This window comes from Scomber scombrus, chromosome 1 (genome assembly GCF_963691925.1).
Source record: "Scomber scombrus chromosome 1, fScoSco1.1, whole genome shotgun sequence".
NCBI lineage: Eukaryota > Metazoa > Chordata > Actinopteri > Scombriformes > Scombridae > Scomber > Scomber scombrus.
Window position 1 is genome coordinate 22,368,923 of NC_084970.1, and position 22,389 is coordinate 22,391,311.

General features: G+C 41.0%; 1 protein-coding gene across 8 annotated transcripts in view; it reads left to right on the top strand.

Annotated features, from left to right (window-relative positions):
- Positions 1–1,281: 1,281 nt before the first annotated feature.
- The window catches only part of tjp1a (tight junction protein 1a), a 49,577-nt gene continuing 28,469 nt past the window's right edge, over positions 1,282–22,389 (top strand). For all 8 annotated transcript variants that reach the window (XM_062423313.1, XM_062423346.1, XM_062423353.1 and 5 more), the window contains exons 1-3: positions 1,282–1,670; positions 20,871–20,927; positions 22,162–22,286. In XM_062423313.1, coding sequence (XP_062279297.1) covers positions 1,647–1,670; positions 20,871–20,927; positions 22,162–22,286 — 206 coding nt within the window. In that variant the 5' untranslated portion in view covers positions 1,282–1,646. The remainder of the gene's footprint in view (positions 1,671–20,870; positions 20,928–22,161; positions 22,287–22,389) is intronic.

The window sequence follows — 22,389 nt, forward strand, 5'->3', positions numbered from 1 at the left end:
TATATAAGTTTATTTGAGAATGGAAATGTGTGTGTATTTCCCTAACTGGGGTATGGCTGCAGGTTTTGAGTTGTTCATCTGTCTTGATCCTCCTCTCGGCATGACCTGGCCTTTCTGGAGGTCATCCTTGGTTAGCAACCCTCAGGACACGTCTGCTACTCCCGACTGGCGGTATTTTAGCCTTGTAGGATTACGTCTGGTGGGAATTAACCTCTAGACCACCTACACTACTGCTGAGCCCTCCTCTCAGTTCAGAAAAAAAAGATACAAAGGAAGTAATCATTACAGAAGCTAGATTGGGGGAGTGTGATTACTCAAGTTTGTTTGGAAAAGATAGGGCGTGTCTGTATGCTCACATGGTAACTACTCACAATAACATTTACTGTAACAGTAGACAGTGAGTAATGAAATCTTTAATTCAAACAGCTTTGCCTTTTTTGTGATTCTCTCCTATGGCCTACTTTTATGTTGCAGGTCATGTATGTTGCAGAAGTAAACTGTGAAACAATACAAGCAGAGATTACATCCTGTGGGTGGGGTCTGGTTTGGGAAGTCATAGGAACTTTACTGAATGGCATTTGTGGTTTCCTGTGAGGTGACTAATCAACCACAAACACGTTGCTGATTTTCTCTATGCTGAAAAATATTTTGATGTTGTTGATTCTGTTATTTTCAAGTCTACAAGATGCACGACCTCAAAATCAAACGCTGAAAAGGCAAGTGCTACTTAACATTATAAATATTCTGCTCACGCTGTTTGGCTTTGTGTCGCCCATTTCGCACAGTTGTGCATTCAGTTTGATAGAGGAAGGCCAAGGCTTCTTTTTTTTTTTTTTTAACAGATTGTGATGTATTTCCTCGGATTTGAGAATCAGGGGCTTCTGTAGTCCTAGTCCTGTATAACAGACCAACATATAACACTAACCATCACCACACAGTGAAAGTGAGCATTCAGCATCAGCAGGGACAGCGGCGTCGCTTCTCCTTATTGTATCCCGGACTGTTTATTCCATAACAGATAACAGGGGTGGACACTTTTTTTAGCCGCGACAGAAAAAGATAAAAAAAAAAAAACATTTAACAATACAGGAAAGCAATGATACATATTTACGTTTATCTCACTAAAAATCTCTAATCTTCTTTGACTTATCTAGACATAAGGGCAATGCCCCCGTTTTCTAAGAGTTTTCCACCCCTATGAATGTGCAGTGGTCCGCTCCGCTCAGACACAGAGCCCAGAGCAGGGAGAGGTTTACTCTGCCTGCCATTGCTGTGCACCGTCCGAGTGATGCCTACTCTTCCCAACTTTTCATCCAGAGGTCGGCGAGGAAACATTTAAAGCGAGCTGGTTTAATTTCTGCTTTTTTCTTCTTTTCCCCAACTCGAGTTTCTTCCATGAGTCGGTACTTGACTGGACTAACGTTAACCTTTCATGCGACGAAGATAAGATAATGAACTTTGGACTTTCCTCACGGCTTTTCGTGACATGTTTCCCGTCGTCCCGGATAAAATAAAATAACAACGTAGCCCGGCGTGGCGGCAGCTGGGCGAAAATTCAACTGGAGGGAAATAGCGCACTCACACCAAGTGATTATCAAAACAAAGACAGCAACTACTTTTAACCTGAAGCGGAATAGGAGTGTAAAATGTCCTCCAAAGCTTCAAATAAGGTGGGTACCTGGCTGGATGAAATTCAAGTGTTTTATTCGTGATAACCTGAATCTCAACAATAGAAAACGTGGTTAATGATATTGTAAGAGTGGCTATACAACTTTATAACTCAGACTTTTGGTTGTAGTGATCGTTTGCTTAATGGTGGTGGTGTTTGTGTGTGGTGCTCAGGAGTTATTCTGTAAATCTACACCTACTATCATAGCCTACAACTAGCCATGTTGTTTGTACTATACTACTTTCTCATAATCTGACTCATGCTGGATTGTACTGCTGATAAATCGCCACTGATACTGATGCTGTGTTCATACCAGGTCTTTGCTAAGAAAGACAACCTGTTGATTTTAAGAGTCACTGTCATGGTAGTTAATTAAAGCAGGGAGAGGAAATCCCCACAGATCTGAAAACTTACTGCCTCCAAGGCAAACATTCTGCCATGCCCTCATACAAGTTATTCAGAGTTGTTTTTAAATGTCAGAAACTCTAAAATACATTCAACAAACTCCATTTGATTAGCTTCCCTTCTCTGAAATCCTATTTTGGGAGATTTTTTTGTTGTTGTTTTATTAAAGTCATGTGTAACTAGTCATGTCATTATGTAATAGGGTGATGATAGCAACCAGGGAGAAACAGCCACCTGTCACCTAAAGAGTCATACTTATGAGCAATCTTACTGTTTAAACTGCAAGTTAAAGGAATAACATTAAAATTAAAGTATCCTCCATTTGTGTGGACCCCTTGGATCACATATGTAATCCCACTTGTGGAGTCTCCTTTTGGGGAGTGAATGGTTTAATGTGTGAGTTGTTGTCACCTGCAACACTGCACCAACTGTCTGTAGTTGTTGTGCATTAATCAGCTAAAACACATGGAGGAATATCTGGCATCTGTTTCCTAGTTTTGTAACCTATATTCATAAAGAAGCATTGGTGAAAATTTAGGTCAGGTGTACACAGACAGCAGAACAGTCTTCAGGATACACTGTAAGGCGTTCCCCAGTAGGTAACCTTTACATTTTCACACATGCACCACATGACTGTGTTGCTTTGAAAGTGCATTCATTTCATTATAAAAGCAACATTTTGCACACATTCAATGGCAAAGAGTACTAAACATGGTGTTTTCAGTGTCTCATTGCTCTTTTTACACTTAAATATTTGTACACCTTGTATTCCTTGTTAATTTTTTTCGTTTGACAAGTGAGGAATGCGCTGTGTTTGCCTAACACAGATGGTGTGGTGATATTCAGGTTTGGTCTGTTGTTCCAGTTTAGCGAAACCACGTCTATCAAGTCTACTAGTGACGTTATGCTGTATATGACAGCTCTGGTCACACCTTGACATAAAACTTACTACAGTATTATGCTTGCAGTTGGTAATGAGCCAAAAGATCATAATGCACTTATTATTCATTCAATCTGTCACCACTTCAATTTCTTGTTATTCCTGATTTTCTTGGAAATGTAGTCTCTAGTGTTTGCGTGTTAGGTTACAAAAGTAGGGCTTTAGAGTATTATTACTTGCCTTGCATTAAAACATTGGAACTATTAAAATTGGGGGACAGTGTTAAATAGTTTTCAGTAATTGATGTAACATGCTGTGCTCTATCATAAGCATGATTACTGACAACGAAGGGCTGAAAAATGTCAGAATGTTTTATCATCTACCTTTTGTCAAACTGAGTTACTATGGTCACTAACTTTAGTAGCTAAGACAACTGCTTCAGAATGAAAGCTTTCCTACACTGTGTTTGCAAAACGTGTGCCCAGTACTTGTTACTATATCATTCAACTCTAACCACTGCACTGTCTTTTAAAATTTTAGTATGTTGTTTACAAGGTATGAGTATTTGTTAACTGTAACCCTTAGTGAGACAGACTTGCTCAGTCTAAATTTTTTTGGCATCAGACTCTGTCCTGCATTGTTACAAGTAATCATACTCTGTGTTAGCCCTCTCTGTCGATACCCACCTGATAAATAAATCGTAATGAACTGCCATCGTACGTGTATGAGTCGCATGCAATTAAAGTTACAGTTAATGATAAACTGCAATAAAATGTTGAGGTATTTCCAGGGATGGAGCGATGTGGGTGTGTTGACATGATATTTCACAGGTCAATAATGCTTTTATTGCACAATACTGTGTACTTATAGCATGTCACAACCTTCAGTTTCTCATGATAGACCCAAACTACAAAATAACAGTTAAATGTTAATTGCTGATGTGTTTCTGTGAAGACAGAAGGGGGAAGATCTTTCTGTTTGGTGCCAGAGTTCCTGCTCTGTGTGTAATTATATTAACTTTGGTGAACATTACTAATATCTTTATTTCTAAATGAAATGCTAACATGCTGGTGAGGATGTTTAACGTTATACCTGCTTAACACCTGCATTGTGAGCATGTTATCACACTAGTATTTACATTAAGCTTGAAGCACAGCTGTGCCTAAGAGCAGCCTCGCAGAGCCACCGGTGTGGCTGTAGACTCCAAGTCTTGGTTACCAATAATTTTTTAATAGTATCATATAAAAATGAATTCTGTTGATCCCTTTATGCACTTTTTACATGAATCAATTATTTAACAGAGTTTAATACAAATTAATCCATGGAAAAGCCAACATTAAGGCTCAATTTACTCCTAGTATTAGCACTACGTCTGTATCTGGAAACATTATCTGGAATGCGATTGGATCGGTCAGATGGCCTGACCTTGGACGTGCCATGTTTGCTTATTATTTTCCATATCATATAAACGCATTTTCTCAGCTTTACATGTTAATACCAGGTCTAAATGAGGCCTAACTCTCTTTCACTATAGCAAAGACTGGCCTCATTCCTTGTGTCCAGCCTTCAGCCATTCCTGCTTACTTTTGTCAATGCAACAAAAAGAAGAAATATAATTTAGAGCATTCATTGTCCCTGTAGCCTTTTAGACTTGTGTTTTGACTGAAGTAAGTAAGTAGAAAATGCATTTGGATGGAGGATGTTGTATTAATTAGGGCTTCACAGTGGCCCAAGAACAGCTTCTGTTTTGCTTTGATGATTACACATCTCCATTTATATCACAGAAGGAGGGAAATGTAATTAGAGGACCAAGTGCTAGCGAGAGGAATAGAGTCTGACTGGTGTTTTTGTTCTGTGTCTTAGCCTCTTCGTCCTTTTTGGAGAATAAGGGCTGATGTGGCAAGTGATAAACAGAGCACTGAACAGCTCATGTCTCGTTTGTTTGACAAGGAGTTGTTTCGTTTTTATCTAATCTTCCATTCATTCATTTCAGTTTGAACAAAGGGTTAGGGTTAAACTCACAAAAAAGCATCATCAAAGCACTTCAAGAGAGGGATCATCCTTGTAAGATTTTCAGTTGCACAGTACATTCAGACCATATGGACTAAATAAATGACCGTTGTTAACGAAACGAACAAACAAAAAAGACAAAACAAACATTGCGAAAGCTGTACAAAAGTGACACAGGGAAAACTCTCCAGTATCATTGAGAACATTTAAAGAACACATGGTAAAGGGTGGTCAGTGCCCTTTTGGACACTGTATACAACAGCTACTCCCCAAAATTATACAAAAGGTCAATTTATCTGCAGTCTAAAAATACATCGAGTCACCCATACATCCAGCAAAACCCACACATATGGCGCTTTTCCATTATACAGTTCTAGCACTACTCGGCTCGACTCGGTTTGGTATCAGGCACGTCGTTTTCCATTACTTCATAGTACCTCCTCAACATGGGCGGGGTTGTCATAGCACGGCTGCGCGAAACTGCCGTAACGTTGTTTTATACGCGACACAAACACAGGACCACGGTGTAGTTTTGCGCATAGGAGCCATGTTAACTTGCGTGAAACTCGCTGAAACTTTATGTTGCCGGTATTTTAAAATAGTGGGTTTGATTCTTGTGTGGGACATCGCGCTCATGACTCTTCCAGTGGCGACACTATCTGACCAATCAGTGGCTGGGCAGTCTGTTGACGTCACATTTTAGTATACACTCGGCTCGCTTGGAACCTCGCCAGAGCAGGTACCAAAAAAAGTAAAAGTAAAAAAAAAAAGCCCTATAACAGACAGGTCTTTGATTATAGGCATTTGATTCACAGTTCTCCAAGCCCTTAAGGTGGGCAGGTGTAAGCTGTCTCTGTGTATAAGATAAGAGGGCTGCCAGTTTCCCATTTTGAAGGCAGCAGCCGGGGGGCGGTTGGTTCAGCTGGGTTCTAGTTTTTTGGCTTGTTTGTCCACCGCCTTTGACCTATCTGGATCTGAATCTCAACTCAATTATGCATTCATGTTATTCATTTTTTGAGAATATAATTTTTAGCAATACATCCATGGGGCATGTAATGTATTTTAGAGTTCAACACACAAATACATAGTTAAGCATGATTGCCTCGAGATGACCAGATATCATACACTTGATTCCTAAAGGGAGGAATTAATTGTTCACCAGTTTTTAGAGAGAAGACGCTGCACTGCTATAAAGAAGGTATCACCTTATGTCAGAGCCTTGATGAAAACACTGAGAGAAAGCAGATGTTTATGTTTTTCAGTGCCAGATGACTGCAGTGTGGGCATTGTAAGGATATCTGACCTGCTTATCCTTTCATCTCTGGAGTGAAATCCAGGGCAGAAACACACAGCAGGAGGCAGGTGGATAGCAGAAAGAGGAAAAAGAAGGAAAACCGAGAATGCTCTCTGAGGGAGGAGGTGACGTGAGGAGGGGTTATTCAAAGGGTGAAATAGAGAAAGAAAGGAGTGGGAGGGAGGGAGGGAGGGAGGGAGGGAGGGAGGGAGGGATGCACCGGCTATAATCTGAGTCACATGGCAGATCTTAAAAAGTCTGTCTCTTCTCGCTCGCTCTCTCACTCTCCTATAATCGTGGCATTATAGCTCATGGGCTTTTTCATGTTACGAAGCATATTATAAATCACATTAATATCTGTTTCTATTAAGGTCAGGTGCAGGATAGGGTGGAGTAACATTTCTTTGCCTGAGGTGGGTCAAGGTTTTTTTTTCTCTGCTCAAGACTAGCAGTCGCCTTGAAAAACAATCTACACATTTCATTTTTCTCTTTGTGGTCTGGTAACAGCATGCATAAATTATGAGGTGGACAGTATTCAATGAGATTGATTTGATTTAATGAGACATCAACTCAAATCCTTCCCACAATTGATCACTTGCTTGGCTGCCATTGGTTTCTGATTTTCTGGCTAACATAACATGGGTGTGGTTCTAAAAGTGTGCCTACTTTCTGTCTATAGCAGTTTCTGAAACAAAGACATGTAGTTAGATAAATATTAATCTTAATCGTGGATAATATCCACCAGGCACGTCTGCGTCACATTCCAGCTGCGATGCGGACGCCAGAGCTGATTGCGGACACTCTAAAGCATTGACCAGCTTGTGATCCCAAGAGACATGCTACAGAGCGTTTCAGAAGTGTTCCAGAAGTTGCTCTCCGCTATGCTCCACTAAAAATACGCGCCCGGTCTATTTTTGACGGAAGCCGTATCAAACTGCACAGACCAGATTGAGCAGGGCAGGAAGTCAGACACAGGAACAGTCATAGAGCATCCGGTCAGTTTTCGAAATAAAATACCCTGTGCAGACTTTCAATCGTTAATCACATCATGACATCAACATTATGATATAACCTGTGGTGTCGGCCAAATGTCAACCGGTCACAGGGTGTCAGAGGATATTTGTCACTATGGATGACGAGAGGTTCATCTTGGAAGTGTAAAATCAAGATTTTATGACACCAGTGTTGCCATGACTGTCCTGGTCATGACTGTCCTGGTCATGGCAACAGTGGAAGAGATGTGGCTCTCTCCTCTTTGACTCTGCCGGAGCAAAACTCTCTGCCTCTGAAACGCTGGCAGCGGGGTATGACTCCGTATAGAGGATGGAACAAAACCACATTACAGACGGACCACGGTGCAGCCATGCCCGATGGAATCAAGTGGTCATACTTTGATTTAGATCTTTAATGCATCATGCTTTGATCTAAATGTTGGGTAGACTGAGCTGAATCAGTTTTCAAGTGGACATTTCCAGACTTAAATCAGTTAGTGAAAAGTAGTCCTGCTTGGGTGTTAGAGGCAGGACGGAAACACAAGGGTCTGAGCTGTGGTCTGCCCCCTGATGTGCTGTGTAAATGCCTGAGCTCTGATATACAACAAAAGGGTCTTGATTATGACCTCGGTGCACACTTTCGTTTACAGAAACCTGTGGGCTGCTGAAATAAAATCATCCACCACCTTTCACTCACCTGCTGAGCTCTTGATTGTGATGGACGGATGGATGGAAATATCATTTAACCCTGAGTCTTGGTTAGTCTGCATCAAACATCAAAGCCCAGCAAAGGGAGGACACTCCAAGCCATCCCTGCATCCTTTTTGGCAGGGCAGGTCCCTGCAGGGATTTTTCATTCCCACTACAGGCAAGGGATTTGACACAGGGTGTTTTGTGTGTGTGTGAGACAGAGAGAGATAGTAAAAGAGAGACGGTGAGAGAGAGAGACAAGGGAAGCGAGGAGGGGGGGCACAAGAGAGAGTGCATGTGGCAGCCGTGGCTCAGCTGGTTAGGGAAGAGAGAAAGAGGCTGGAACAGATTCATCCCAAGGCTTGTTGCCCTACATGCGTCTACACGCACATACATGCACACACACTCTGCTGTGTGTTCATTTGCTTATCTTTCACAGTGTTTGTTCACAGTGTTGAAAGTAGAGTTCTGTTCTTCCTGTCTGAGAAAGAGTCATCAGCCTGTGGGAGACTGCTGAAATAAAGAATAATCATTCCCAGCACTACTGAAGCGTGCAAATTTCCAAGATGTCAGACTTCTTCCTGATGAGGGAATTTGCTTTTTTTAAAGACCCATTGGGACACTACTGGCCTTTCATTCATATACTGTCATCTACGCTTTTATCTATGATTTTTTTTTTCTTGCTAACAAATCTATTATTAGTCTGTATGAAACTATTAAAATCTGTCTTATCTGTATAATCTGAATCAACCTTAATGCTGCTGTCCCACCTTCACAGCTGTCATAATGCCTCATGTGTCTTGTCTATGTTGTGTTGTTGTGTTCAGAGTATACTGTATGTGCAAATCTACCCCCTCCACCCCACCTTAGGCAAGAAAAATCTCCTTTAGTGTATTATATTAACCAGTGAAAGACAACAGCTGTATTGAACCTGCTATTATCTTGCTTTGCAAGTTGGTTTTCATAGGCTGGTAGGGTATGAATGGTCTCTTTTTTCTCTGGTCTCCTCAGACTAATAGCATTTATGGGATATAATAAAGTGTGTGTATACTTTATAACAACCCCTTTATATTTTAAGAAAGATAATATAAGACAGAACACTTAATAACATATATACACTGTCATTTTAAAGTCTAGTTACTAGTGCACCAATGGAAAATAAGCTTTATTCAATTTGTTGCTGCATCTGCTGTCAAAAATACCCCATTGCATCCTTGATTCCCAGAAATGCACAGCAATGCAAACAAATTTAAACTGCAGCACTGTTGTAAAATGCTCTGGTCAGGTCTTCAACTCCGTAGCATTAAAAAAAAACCCTAAAACTACTACAAAATGCAGCCACCAGAATACTTACTAGAACCATGCTTATAGTAGGAACTAGCTTTCAGTTCCAAACAGCTTTACATGGGCCTGCTTGATGATAACTGTGCAGTTGGTAGAGTGTAAGTAAAGGACTTTGATTGGGACAGTATGGATATGGTTCCTTTTGAAAATGGCAGTGATGTTGAGTCAGTTATGTACACTACTGAATAACATGATGGGGATTCATTACAGATTTGCACTGAACAGTTTTTCCCACATTGCCACATTGTAATTAGTTCATTTGGAGCATTGTATGGTGCAGGCTTCCTCTGTACGAAGGGTGCTGAGAAGTTCTTTGTAGACATCATTAGAAGTCATTTATGTATTATCTTTCTGTGCATGTGCATCTTGTTAAAGAATGCATGCACCCCCCTCCTCCCTATCTCTCATCTCTTGGGGAAATGGTAATTATTTTGCCAGTTAAGGGCTGGGAAAATGGCCGCTCCAACAGTAACTCATTAATTCACTATAGATTCTGCCCCACAACATGCCTATTGTAGCAAAGTCCTCAGAAGGCTTGGGAATGCTGTTGAGTGGGCTTGGCCTCTTGTTTTATGGCACCATGTGACTGTGCCAGCCTTGAGTAGTGGTTGAAAGTTGCATAGTTTGAATGATGTTGTGCAACTTCAAATTTTAAATTAATTATGTTGTTGCCTACTTGTGTGAAATATTCCAATTGCCTGCACTGTGTTTATGTTTGAACATTCAAATGCGGCTCTTATCACTTGAATCACGTGTGGTCTTTTACATCCTGGCAGATGGGACACTCAGCATTTATCCTTGCTAGTAGTAGCTAATTCTGGTTATCCTGTGTGTGCTGGTGTGCTGTGGAGGCAGACAAACAGGAGCAGACTGAAAGACCCCTTGCTGAATTATCCCTTTGTTTAACCCATGTGCCTGCTTGCCTGTGTGGTGCAGTGAGTTTCACCACTGTGTGAGATGGGACCATCATTTACGAACACCAAGGAAACCAGTGTTTTGGTTTCTCAACCTTAATAACATACTCAACAGTGACACTCACATGTGCTGCTAACAAACTATTACGCTCACTTGCTCTAGTATGTTGCAATGAAGAGTTTGGATCTCTCAGTGGAGTTTCTCCCAGTTGTGAAATATTGGTACCATCCAATACAATTTTTATTTTTTTACCAAGTATTGACAGTATTTTAACACAAGCATACCTGCTGTAAGTGAACCTGGCAAATGCATGCAAAACGATCCCATATGCAACTAGTAAAACTAATTTCTCAGTTAAGTTTGCCATTCATGTATTAGCAGGAGACAGAGTCTGATGCTGGCTTTTTGTGGTTGCTGAGTATTTTTATGTGGAAAAACAAATGGATGATCTCATTGACAACAAGTAGCTTACTGGAACTGCTGTTTTGTTGTTTATTAAATGCAGAAGAGGTGGGGGAAAAAAACAAACTCCAAAACCACACACATCGATGGTTTGGAGACAAACGGGTGCTACAGCAATGAATCAATGGATGTAGTCCTCAATATTTATTTTTTAAGTGGTGAGTTCACTAATATTTCCTTTCTCTTGAGGGCTCTCTTATAATATGTTGGATTAATTAAAGTAGATTCTGGATTTCTCTACTTGATATATTATTTTGTTTGGTTGGATAAACTTCTGGTTAGATGTCTGTAGTTGTTGTAACTATTCTGTTTTATTACATGGAATTAGAATATAAGCAAATTTAGGCTGGCAGCAGGTCCGTAGTGTCAGCAGTTTGATAAATGATGTTTATCATTCACCCCTTCGTGAGGCCCTTAGGTACTTCCCTTCCTGTGATTGTTGATAGTGTAATTTACATCATTGTAACTTGGTTCACTGATATTAAATTGACCCGGTATCAGTTGCATGTAAGATACTGTTGTTGTGTTCATCTGTTACGTTGAGCTTATTGTCAGAGGCTGCAATGAAAGGGAAGTGTGACTAAATACACAGTGTTAAGAGATAAACAGAGAGGAGAGATTGAAAGAAGAGAAGCAGAGGGTGAGGACAGGAAAAGGTGAGGGAAACGACTTGGAATGAGAAACAGACAGAGTGAGAGAGTTGGGCCTTGTCGTCTTATCTGCACATTCCTGAAGTGTGTGTGTGTGTGTGTGTGTGTGTGTGTGTGTGTGTGTGTGTGTGTGTGTGTGTGTGTGTGTGTGTGTGTGTGTGTGTGTGTGTGTGTGTGTGTGTGTGTGTGTGTGTGTGTGTGTGTGTGTGTGTGTGTGTGTGTGTGTGTGTGTGTGTGTGGGAATACTGATTGTTTGGTGTACTGTGATTGGCTGAATCCAGGTTTCAGTACTGGGTCTGGATATCGTTCTAAATTCCTTGGCCTGTCGTCTGTTTCAAAAAACTGAGGACAAGTGGAGTGTGTGTGTGTTTGTGTTCAAATGCTTGTGTACGCATACGTTCAGATACGGGTCATCGGCAGAGAATACAGAAAAACAAAAGGTGTGTATTTACTAGGTTTCCACTTCATATCAACCAGCTTATGGACTAACACTAATCAACAAGTAATTCCAATTATTAAGTAATAATATTATGAGACAAAAAACATCCCAACCCTTTGAAATTTACGGGAGCCCCACAGCTTAAGCTATGGTCGGGTGATGCCACCTGAAATCATCATCATAATTGAATGTCCCATTTACCTCAAACTATTAATTCATGTATTTAAATGCACTTGTGCAACTCTCCGTCTTCACAGTGGACCTCATTTTAATTCTTTGTGCTGAAAAGTAAACAGGAAATCATGTATTATAAATGTGTATTTTCTTCAGAAGACTTGTTGGTATTTGTTTGCTAAAGCAAGAAAAGAAAAATAGGCTCTGTTTTACATCTTTTGCATCCATTAAAAAGAGTATTATTATATTTTAAGCATTATAAATAGATTTTAATAACACATATATGGCTTCTGTTATCTCATTTCATCTGCTGGATGTTTTTAGACTACGGAGTGACATGATTATTAATAAATGTTTGCGTGACTGCTGCTTCTGAAATGACCTGCTTCAGCCTCCAGACTGTGGTTTGGGAAACTCATGGGAGACTCATTTGCAGCTCTAGGGTGAAGTTGTAGCTAATCTTGAGGTAAACCTTGGTCACAATACTCAACTGCTGGCAAACAAAAGACAATCTGCTTTTGAGGAGCTGTAGCATTTGTTTTCTCACACTAAACACTTACTGTTATATTCACAGCTTACTGCTAACTTATCAAAAATGCCAAGGAGACGGAAATTAGGTCGGTCATAATATCCATTTTGGTTTCTTTCCAATAAATTTCCCAGCGCAAGCTTAAACTAACCCGACAGGACACTGGATGGTAGAAAGTGGAAAGTCAGAATCCCACAAGAAGTTACTGCTCTCCTCTCTGACGTCAACACTGTGCCTGTCTCTCCGGGCAGGGAACAATTAGTGTGGTTGAGCTGGGATGACTTTGCTGCTGGATAAGCTGCACATGAGATGCTAGCTGAGCCTAGCTGTGTGTTTGGGTCAGTGGATAGCAGCAAACAGCCCGCTGCACATCAACTGTATGAAGCTGCGCACTGGTTAGTGAAAATATTTTTTCCGAAGCCAGCACCTGACCCAGAGACTCCATTATAGCTCTCACTTTATTCAAGTGGTCATATATTAACTTTTATGTTTTACATGGTTTATATGATAAAAAGAAACATGAATTGTAAATTGTTATCAAAGATTGAATTAAAAGTTTCTACTGTTAACTGTTTAATCAAGTACAATATTGAGTGTTTTGCATATTTAAATGTGGATGCTAATAGGTCAGCCCTGTTTAAAAGTATCTCAACACATCGTATGCTACACAGCACCTCATGTCTGCCACAAAATACATCACAACATGAAACTCTGCAGCGGCAAATTACTTCTTATTGTGTCAGTGTATTATTAAAATTGAACATCTGTATCCTTCATAGAGTGGAACAGATTTGGATCAGCTATTATGATTGAATTAATTGAAAGGTATCCTCTCTACTAATCTTATCTAAATGGGACAAAATATGCACTATTTACTGTAGAACCATTTATCAGCTAGTCTTATGGGGATCTTGGAAGTAACATATCCGAGAGATAACTGGTGAGTTTTGGCTTAACTGAAAACAGCATATCTTTGTGTTTGAGATTTTTGCACCTATTCAACAGGTGACAGGTGTGGTGATTGAATCAACAAAAAGTCTCGGCAGTGGTAGATTTTAACACAATCACAACCACAATTTAAGATGGCTTTCTTCAAATGTGTATTTTATCCCCAAAATGATGGAATCACGTCTGGTTAAAGGTTAGATAAACATAAACAGACTAATCACCAGCTGGTTGGCAAGCAGCTACAGCAGTGGGATAGCTCGGGGCATGTGTTCATTTTAACTTTAATCCGTATCCAATAGATGTTACCCTGTAAGAACCGTGCTTGCTGACATGACAGTGTTCTCCAGTTTTGCCTCCTGCCGTCCGTCTATCCATCCATCCTTCTATCCATTTCACTGTTTGCTTTCATGAGACACCAGCAGTAGACTTCAGAGGGAAGCATGGCTCAGATTAACGTTTTAATCCAAAAGCCTGGATTATAGGTTTTGTATTTTATTCCTACCCTCACCATTCTAGCAGCAACTCTGTGTCAGATAGTTGACAGACAGGTGTGTGTGTGCGCTGTATCTTATGTTGATGAGAGTTTTGATGGAGGAACTTCTCAGAGAGCAGTATGACAGAGAAGAGCTGCTGTTTGAGACTAATTAACTCAAGCATATTTAAGCATGTCAGCACAACAGTGCATCATTGCTGACTGAGGCTCTGCATCATCATCATCATCATCTGCCTATTGGCTGCTTGCCCTCATCTGCACACCCATGTGTATGCACACACTTCTCACAACCCTCTCTCCCCCGGTCAACCTGCCCTGAAAATGGCTTCTGCTGAATTCATCTGTTTAACACAATTGACTGCAGATATTTTGGGTTGGGTTGGTTATTAAATGTATACTTCATCAGACAGCACAGCACACACTAATCTGAAAGGCAGAATGTGAAAGCTTACATTAGTGATTTTCATGCATTTGCATGTGTGCTGTTGAGTGCCTGCCCTCCAGAAAGAGCATGTGCGTGTGTCTCTAATTATGTGTTGTTTGAGTGTACTGCTGCACTCTGCCCCACTCTTTCCTCTGGGTCCACTAAGAAGGGAGATACGGTTACCATGGATACAATTGCCCCAGTGACGGGGCAAGCAGCTGGTGCAGGGTGGTGATTCTGTTGGGGTTACCAGCCTGAATGTTGATCCTAAAATGACTGTATGTCTCAATTTCTTTCTCCCTCTCCACTCTTTTCTATTTTCCTCTCTTCTCCTCTCTCCTCTATTCTTCTCCTCTCCTCTGTTCTTCTCATTTCATCCACAGCTATCTGTTGACCTGTAACTATCCTAGGTGTTTGTTGCATTGTTGTTGCATTGTTGTCCCTCTGCACTACACCAGACAATATTACTCAAAATTGTGCGTCATTGTGTATAAAAGAGTTGACTTTCTACTTTTCCTGGATGTGTATTTCTGGTTGTGCATTTTCTTATGTTTACAGGAGTGCCTGATAGCAACAATGGAAAAAAAGCTAGGACCACCTAGGAACAACCTTTGTTTATTTGAATAGAAACACATTTAGAGCACGAAGACCACTTGGCCTCAAACAGGCAACAGGTCTTAAGATGAGGTGAGCCATACTAGGAGAAATTTTCAATAGTGTGCACAGGGATTTTTGTCGAAGCTGAAGCTATTTCCTGCAAACAGGAAGTGGAGTGTTTTCCTGTGGGTGCTGTGGCTGCTCTTGCTTACATCCTGCCTCAGGCTATCAGAGAAGAGCAGGCACACTGACCTAAAGCTTTGTCAGGATTTTACCTAGACACTCTCTGCTGATAGCCCCTTACTCATTATTTCTTTTTTATACCTCAATATACCCTGATGTGAATAAAGAATTGTTCTCATTCAGTGGCAGAAATGTCAGTCCTGACCTGTTCTTTCATCTTTTTCTTAACTTATCCCACATTTTACTTCTTTCTGTTTTTCACAAAAACTGCATCTTAGCCTTTCTATTTGATACACCCACTGCAAGAAACATTCCTGTGGTTCAGATGAAGGGAAGTAAGATGTGGAGAGGTGGTGAGTAACGGACAAGTGGACAACATGTCATTGGTAAAACATTGATAAAAGGTTTGCATTGTGCTTCTCCTTCTAAACCTCCTCTCAGCTCCTGGCACATTACTCATACGATGACCTCATCTTCACCTGCTCTGTTGTCAATTTCCTGTCAATTTAAGTCAGTAACGTTCTCTTTGATTAGAAAAGAAGCTAGAGTTAGGACGGGGTGTGTTTGACTGCACATGTCTGTGTGCTAAATTATTATTTTGTACTCAGTGCCCCTATCTTGGTTCTGTGACCCAGCTCAACATATTTTTTTGCTGTTTCTGGTTAAAAAGTTTGGTGAGGCTCGTCAGCTGACTTTTCGCTTGGTTGCCAAATGAATAGTCCTACTGTGCCAAGGTTTTTAAGCTGCTGGTAATGTGTACGCACTTTGTGTATATTCTTCAAAAATGTGAATATGCTGTTGATGTTGTGGATAGTTTTTGATGACTAAGGAGACAGAGAGTTATGCTATGAAGTCTTGCATGCCTGACATGACCCTGTGCATCATAACTTTCTGCAGCAGGTTATTATTGTCTATTTTATCATTTTATCTAATTTTTCCAGTCGGTTCATCAGTGTGCCCCAAAGAACTGGATTAGTCTGTGTCTGCCTTTGAAGTGAGTGAGTTGTTATCATCTGATTCTGGACTGGACTGTGTGTTATGGTGGGCCAGGCAGGACCAAGCCAGACTGGCTGTAGTTTGAACAAAGAGGCCCTGTAGTGTTAGATCGTGTATGTGTGTATGTGTGTATGTGTGTATGTGTGTATGTGTGTGTGTGTGTGTGTGTGTGTGTGTGGTTTGATGGCTACTCTTTGTTTCCCAGCCCTGGGCCTTGCTGGCCACGACTCAAGCCTGACTAATATGGATGTATAAATACACTAGGCTGCCGTCAGTTTGTGCAACATCAAGCACACCATTGTTTCACACAACTCTGTGACTTCAGAGATAAACCTCATCCTTTGTTCCCGTCAGTATTTTTTATTATTTTTTACTACACAAAATGAGACACACTTGTGGTCATGTTTGTTCTGGCCCTGCACACCCTGTGATCTTTTCTTTTGTGTGACCTAAAATGTTCCTGTAACAAAATACACGAGACAACAGAATTACCATTGGACATTAAACTACAGCGGGTAAGATCATTTCCGCACAGAAAATTCCTCTGATAATGTCTGGTTATGAAAGACCACATTGGTCTTCTTCATCCCCACCACATTTGAATTAGCTGTTAAAATTCATTCTATTAAATGAATTGTTTTTTTTATTGTTCTGATGTATCTTATTATATCTTAAATGCTAGTGTTTTCATGATTATCCTTGGTTTTTTGTCCCTGAAGACCTGAAGAAAATATCCTGTTCATCCTATCTTTAGTTTTTCTCAGACCTGCACTGTTGCTGTTTGCTTTGTGCCCTGCTTATACCTCGCACTCAATCAGCCAGCCAGTTAATCATGACTTCTCAACACAGTGATTAATTAGTATCATAATCTCATCTGAGACATAGAGCTGCCCCAGAGGAATAAATACTCTAACCAGCTGTAAGAGACAGGCAGCTTCTCTCCTTAACCATCTTAGCTGTTCTCACCATACTGGAATGTACCAGTTTATCTTGTTTCTGTCATAAACACTGCAGCCTGCATTTTTTCTGCCAGCCTATTTGCAGAATTGTTATTCAGTGTAGAACCTGCTTTAAAGAAGATTATGATTAACAGTCAAAAAAACTGTCTGAGGTAAACTGCATGTGTAGCTGTTCACTGTGACCCACCTTAGCATGATATACTGTATAGCTGCACTTTTTCCATTCACAAGCTGAACATAAATTCACCTTTTACTATGTTTTCACCACTGTAAATACTTTTTTTTGAGTCAGGTGTCACTATCATAGTCATATACAGTATGTTTGACAGAAATGTCTTCCTCTCAGTGCCAATTCAGATGTTAAATAGAAATGAAACGAAATCCCTCTTTAATATCCAATTCTTCTGTCTTATGACACAGGCTGTATACCCAATGCTCAAAGTGTGCCAGTATTCAGCAGTGCACATTACTGGCACTTTTACATTTTACTGTTTGGTATACTCTAACTTATTCTTGTGCACTGGAACTTCTCACGTTGCCAGTACTCTTATCCGTCCTCTCCATATCAACTTCTCTGGGCAATTCATAATGGCCCTAAGTAAACTGTGTTACCCAGGGGGCACTACGTGAAGCTCACCTTTTTCCTGTTCTCGCCTGCCTGCTAATCTTAAGAAGCATTATATTAGCCTTACAATAATGTTTTCATGGCCCCACAGTAGACTTCTCCATTGCAGGCCTCATGACTTCATTGCACCACATACCAAAGCTAGTTGAGGTAGCCTGAGGGACACCTGGACACAGCATGGTGATGCAGAGGTGCTTCATTTGTATGACACACTAAAAGTAGAGAGAAAAGAAAGTGTCTAGATGACACTGGGTATATAAGGATCTCAGCTTGATGGCTTCATTGCAACAGACAAAAGATAGTGAACATAATTAATAATTGTTTCACTCTGACAAATTAATTGAAATGGTTGTCCCTTTGATTAAATACATTTATGTTGCAAACATCAGCAATATCTTCTGGTATCTTTTAGTCACCGTAAAGATTTAGAGTGTAATACTTAATAATTTGCAGATAACGTCTGAGACACACCATCATGGGAATAACGGGAGTACTGACACTTATTTTTTTTCACTCTTAGCGCTGTTTACACCTGACTCATGATTATTGCATGCAGGCCTACACCCATTTGGCTCATACACCCTCACATACTGTAAGCCTTCCCTAGCAAGGCTTACGGTCAGTGTGGGAGTGTAGGGAGTTTGGTGGCGAAAATAGCAAAATATGTTTAACACGAAATGTTGGTCATTTTCATTGACTCAGCTTGCTTTCTGGATAGATTTAGGGATTTAGTTTATTGATAACCATTCATTTGTGTGTGTGATGAAAAAATATGACCTTTAATCTGTCATCTGCTGCATCTTTCTGTGTCCTGTCCTTTGGTACTGTATATGTAAGTTGTATAAGCAACCCACAGCCTTGCTTTCTTCCTCCTCCTCCTCCCTGCCTATCAGTACAACCCACAGTTCAAGGACAAGGCCACCTGCCCGCCTGACCGCCAGGTCACATGACCCCAGCACACTGTTGTTTCTCATGGTATAGCTCCCCTCTGTCTGCCCGGACTATTCGATGAATGAATGGATGAACGGATGGATGAATATATCACAAAACACTTCATAGGAATAGATGTGTTTGGGAATGTTGTGGGGAGCTGAGTTAAATGGGTCAGGTCCCTTCACACAATAGTGGCCTTACTTTGGGAGGCGTATGGGGCAGACAGGGGAGGGGGGAGTGGAGAAGGAGGGATAAAGAGTGGGGACACCCAAGCCCTCCGCGCCAATTATGGACATAAATAACATCCACACAGAGCAGCCATGGAAATTAGGGTCAAAGGGTTAACTGTGCATTCTGGAGGTTCATGCCAACTGATTCATTGTTAGTCTATACGGTGCAGAGGAGTGAAAGGAAAAGATTGACGTGCAATCCCAGATTAGGAGGCCTACAGTAAGTGCAGCACAGTTTTGTGTGTGTGTGTGTGCACAGTTTTCTGTGCTTTCAGAAAATTGGGGAAAATGCCTGTTACAGGTTCCCACAGCTCAAGATCACATAACAAGATATTCAGTTTGTGTGCGATCCTCACACATGCTTACATTTAAGACGCTGGCACCAGCAAAGGTTTGGCACTTTTGCTAGAACAAGGAATAAATGATCAAGACAGTTGTCACATAAACTTCTGTCATCATCAAATGATGAACCTTGAGGTTCTGATCCCAAAGGAAACATCACTCATTTTAAATGTGTTCTGTTGACTTCTTGTATGAATGTAATTTAAGCACATTTGTTCTTTGGAAGTTTGGAAATCAGTCTCTCTTTACCAACTGATCTATTCTGTCTGTGTATTTCAACAAACACCAGACGGTCTGATCAGCTGTGTGTTGGTCTGTCCCTTCATCCCGTGCAGTTGGCAACACTGCAGTGTGAACATACTGTAAACTGTATATTTAGGACAAGGGAACGTGATGACAGTAATGACTGTGGAGATGCAGAAGATAATGGGTGAGATGGTTCGAAGATAAGGTGATGATTAAGGGGTGAGGGAGTGAGATTATCACAATGATAGGGTGGACAGATGACATGGCGTGTTTTTAAAAGGCTGATTATAGAAGGTGTAGTAAATAAGCACCCTGCCACGTGTGGGGGTGTTTATGTCTCGTCTTTCCCCTGCCACACTGGACTGTGCTCAGCATGCTGCCACACACAGCTGTACCATCGCTGCCTACATGCAGACAGAAACGACAGGAGTGTTGCTTCATCAGCTGGAGGGAAGCCGAATAAAGATGTAATTGAAAGCTGAGGACACAGCACAAACATATGCTGTTTTAGACACAAATTAAGGAATTCCCTTTTGACCTAATAATAGAAGCTGTGTCGCGAAGGCTGAAACAGTTTAATTTCAATAGTTGCAGCCCTAATTATTCTGATAGTTTTATATAGTGAGTTTCCCATGCATTCTGTGGAAGAACCAGCAATGATGAATCGTGCATAAAGATGAACCTGACCTGGTGATGTTTGATGCAACTGAATTAGAGAATGAGTGAAAGCAAAAGATGCCTGCCTAGCCTCAGTTTAATCCAGTGTGGCAGGTCAGAGGAGCAGCTAAATACCGTCTTTACTTCAGCTCTCTCAGATGACCCAGCCAGGAATAATACAGGAATGTTCACTCAGTTTTTGGAGTATCACTCAGTCTCTGCCGGCTGTTTACTCATGCTGCTGTCATTCATAATCTTTTCACATGTACACTTTTGGGACTCCAGGACTCAGTCATGCAAATAAGCAATAAAGTCTACCTTGCTGGTAGCCAAAGTACAACTCTGTCTACTGAAACTGAACAAAGTATACCTGTATTTTTGGATTGCCACTCTTATGAACTTATAAACATGACCACTTGTTCATGTCATTTAAGTATGCACAGTATCCTGTTAAGGCTTCCTGTCTAGATGTACTTCATTTCTCAACAAGAGCAGAAAATGATAGGCTGTAGTTAATGGATGTGTTGCATTGGACTGCATTATACTGGCAGTTACTTCTAATACACTGCCCAGCCCTGTTTACATGTTTTCATGTAAATGGGACAAGCTTTTAGGCACACTGTCCAACATAATGCATAAATGAAGACTCAAAAGCACTCTGACACATAGTCTACCAAAACTGAACATTATAAGCTTCACAAAGAGGATTTTGGATCAGACAAAATTATTTTACAGATTCAATGTATTTATGTACCTAATAAAGTGTTTTTGTCTTGTGTTACAGAGTGCAGCGATGGAGGAAACCGTCATATGGGAACAGCACACAGTGACCCTTCACAGGGTAGGTGTTTACAACTCTTTAATCCACACTTTCTTCTCTCTTTTGTATTTTTCCCTCCCTGTCTGTCTCTGGCATCCTAATCCAGCAGTATGACTCCTTCTGTTCTTCACTTTTCCCTCCATGTTCCTCTGTGTCCTCTGCCTTTCCATCTCTCCTTTCTCTCTCTGTACTGAGAGGGCCAGCTGTAGCAGCAGGATGTGTGGTATTGAAACAATAGTCAGGGAACCCAGATGGCAGGAAACAAGGCTAAGGAAGACAAAAATCAGCATCCACTTCCTTACTACTTCTTTTCACTTCCTTCCTGTTGGCAACATACTCTTCTCCTTTACACAGCTCAAGGGAAAGAGGGGGGGATGATAGTCTTGGTCCATGTGCTGTTCGTCCTGTGTGTAGTCAAATTTTATTAAGATGGATTGAACCTCCTAACCTCAGTAGCTAAGGTTGGAACCAATCCTTGATCTTCCCTTTTGGCGCAATCAGCATCATGAGGCTACTTTCAAACTACTCATGGCCATACTCCCCAAGTATAGCTTACTGATAAATGAACATCAACATAGTAAACTCTAGTTAGGTGATGCTTTTGTGCCCTGGGATTGTGTAGAGCACCTGTCTAGACTGGCCTGCTTGCTGTAATCTAATTAGCAGCGGCTTTATCGAGGCTAAAAGAGCGTCCTAGTGTGGGCTGCGGCTCTCCTGTGTTGTTGTGGTTGTAAGATTAGCCATTTACATCACACGACTGGCTCATTTTGGTGCTGGCTTTTGCTTAGGCAAAAACACAACAGTCCGTAAAACCACTCCTGAAACATCCGGTTATAGTAGCGAGATACCTCACTCTCAATCATCACTCATAACTCACTAGAAGTTGGTGGCGGTGTGTGTATGTGCAGGGACTCTGCCCTCTGCCTGTATTTTTTTTTACTCTGCTGTGTTCAGGACGTTTCTGGGTGGCAGCCTTTGGGCATGTAGCCAATAATGTGCGAAGTGTAATGTCAGGACTATATAAATACGTAGCAACACAGCACTACATTTCAGCATAGCCCTTTTGGTGTCATAGAAGAGGAGCCAACTGTTGTTTACAAATCCTACTCCTTCTGCCTTTCCAGTTTCCATGATAGCTTTCCTGCCTACAACCTATTAGCCTGTCTGTTTTTATAGCAAAACCTCACAAAAGTTTAATAAATCTGCCATGTATACCATATCAGTCAGTGTTGTGTGTATTTCTGTGTATGTGTAGGCACCAGGATTTGGGTTTGGTATTGCCATCTCAGGTGGGCGAGACAACCCTCATTTCCAAAGTGGAGAGACATCCATTGTGATATCTGATGTTTTGAAAGGAGGTCCTGCAGAGGGACTACTGCAGTAAGTCTTTGACCATGTTTATTTAATGACGATGCTGGATCTTATGCTGTATGATAAATATTTCCACACACAAGACTTTAAAGAACACTGTTAGTCTGACCTG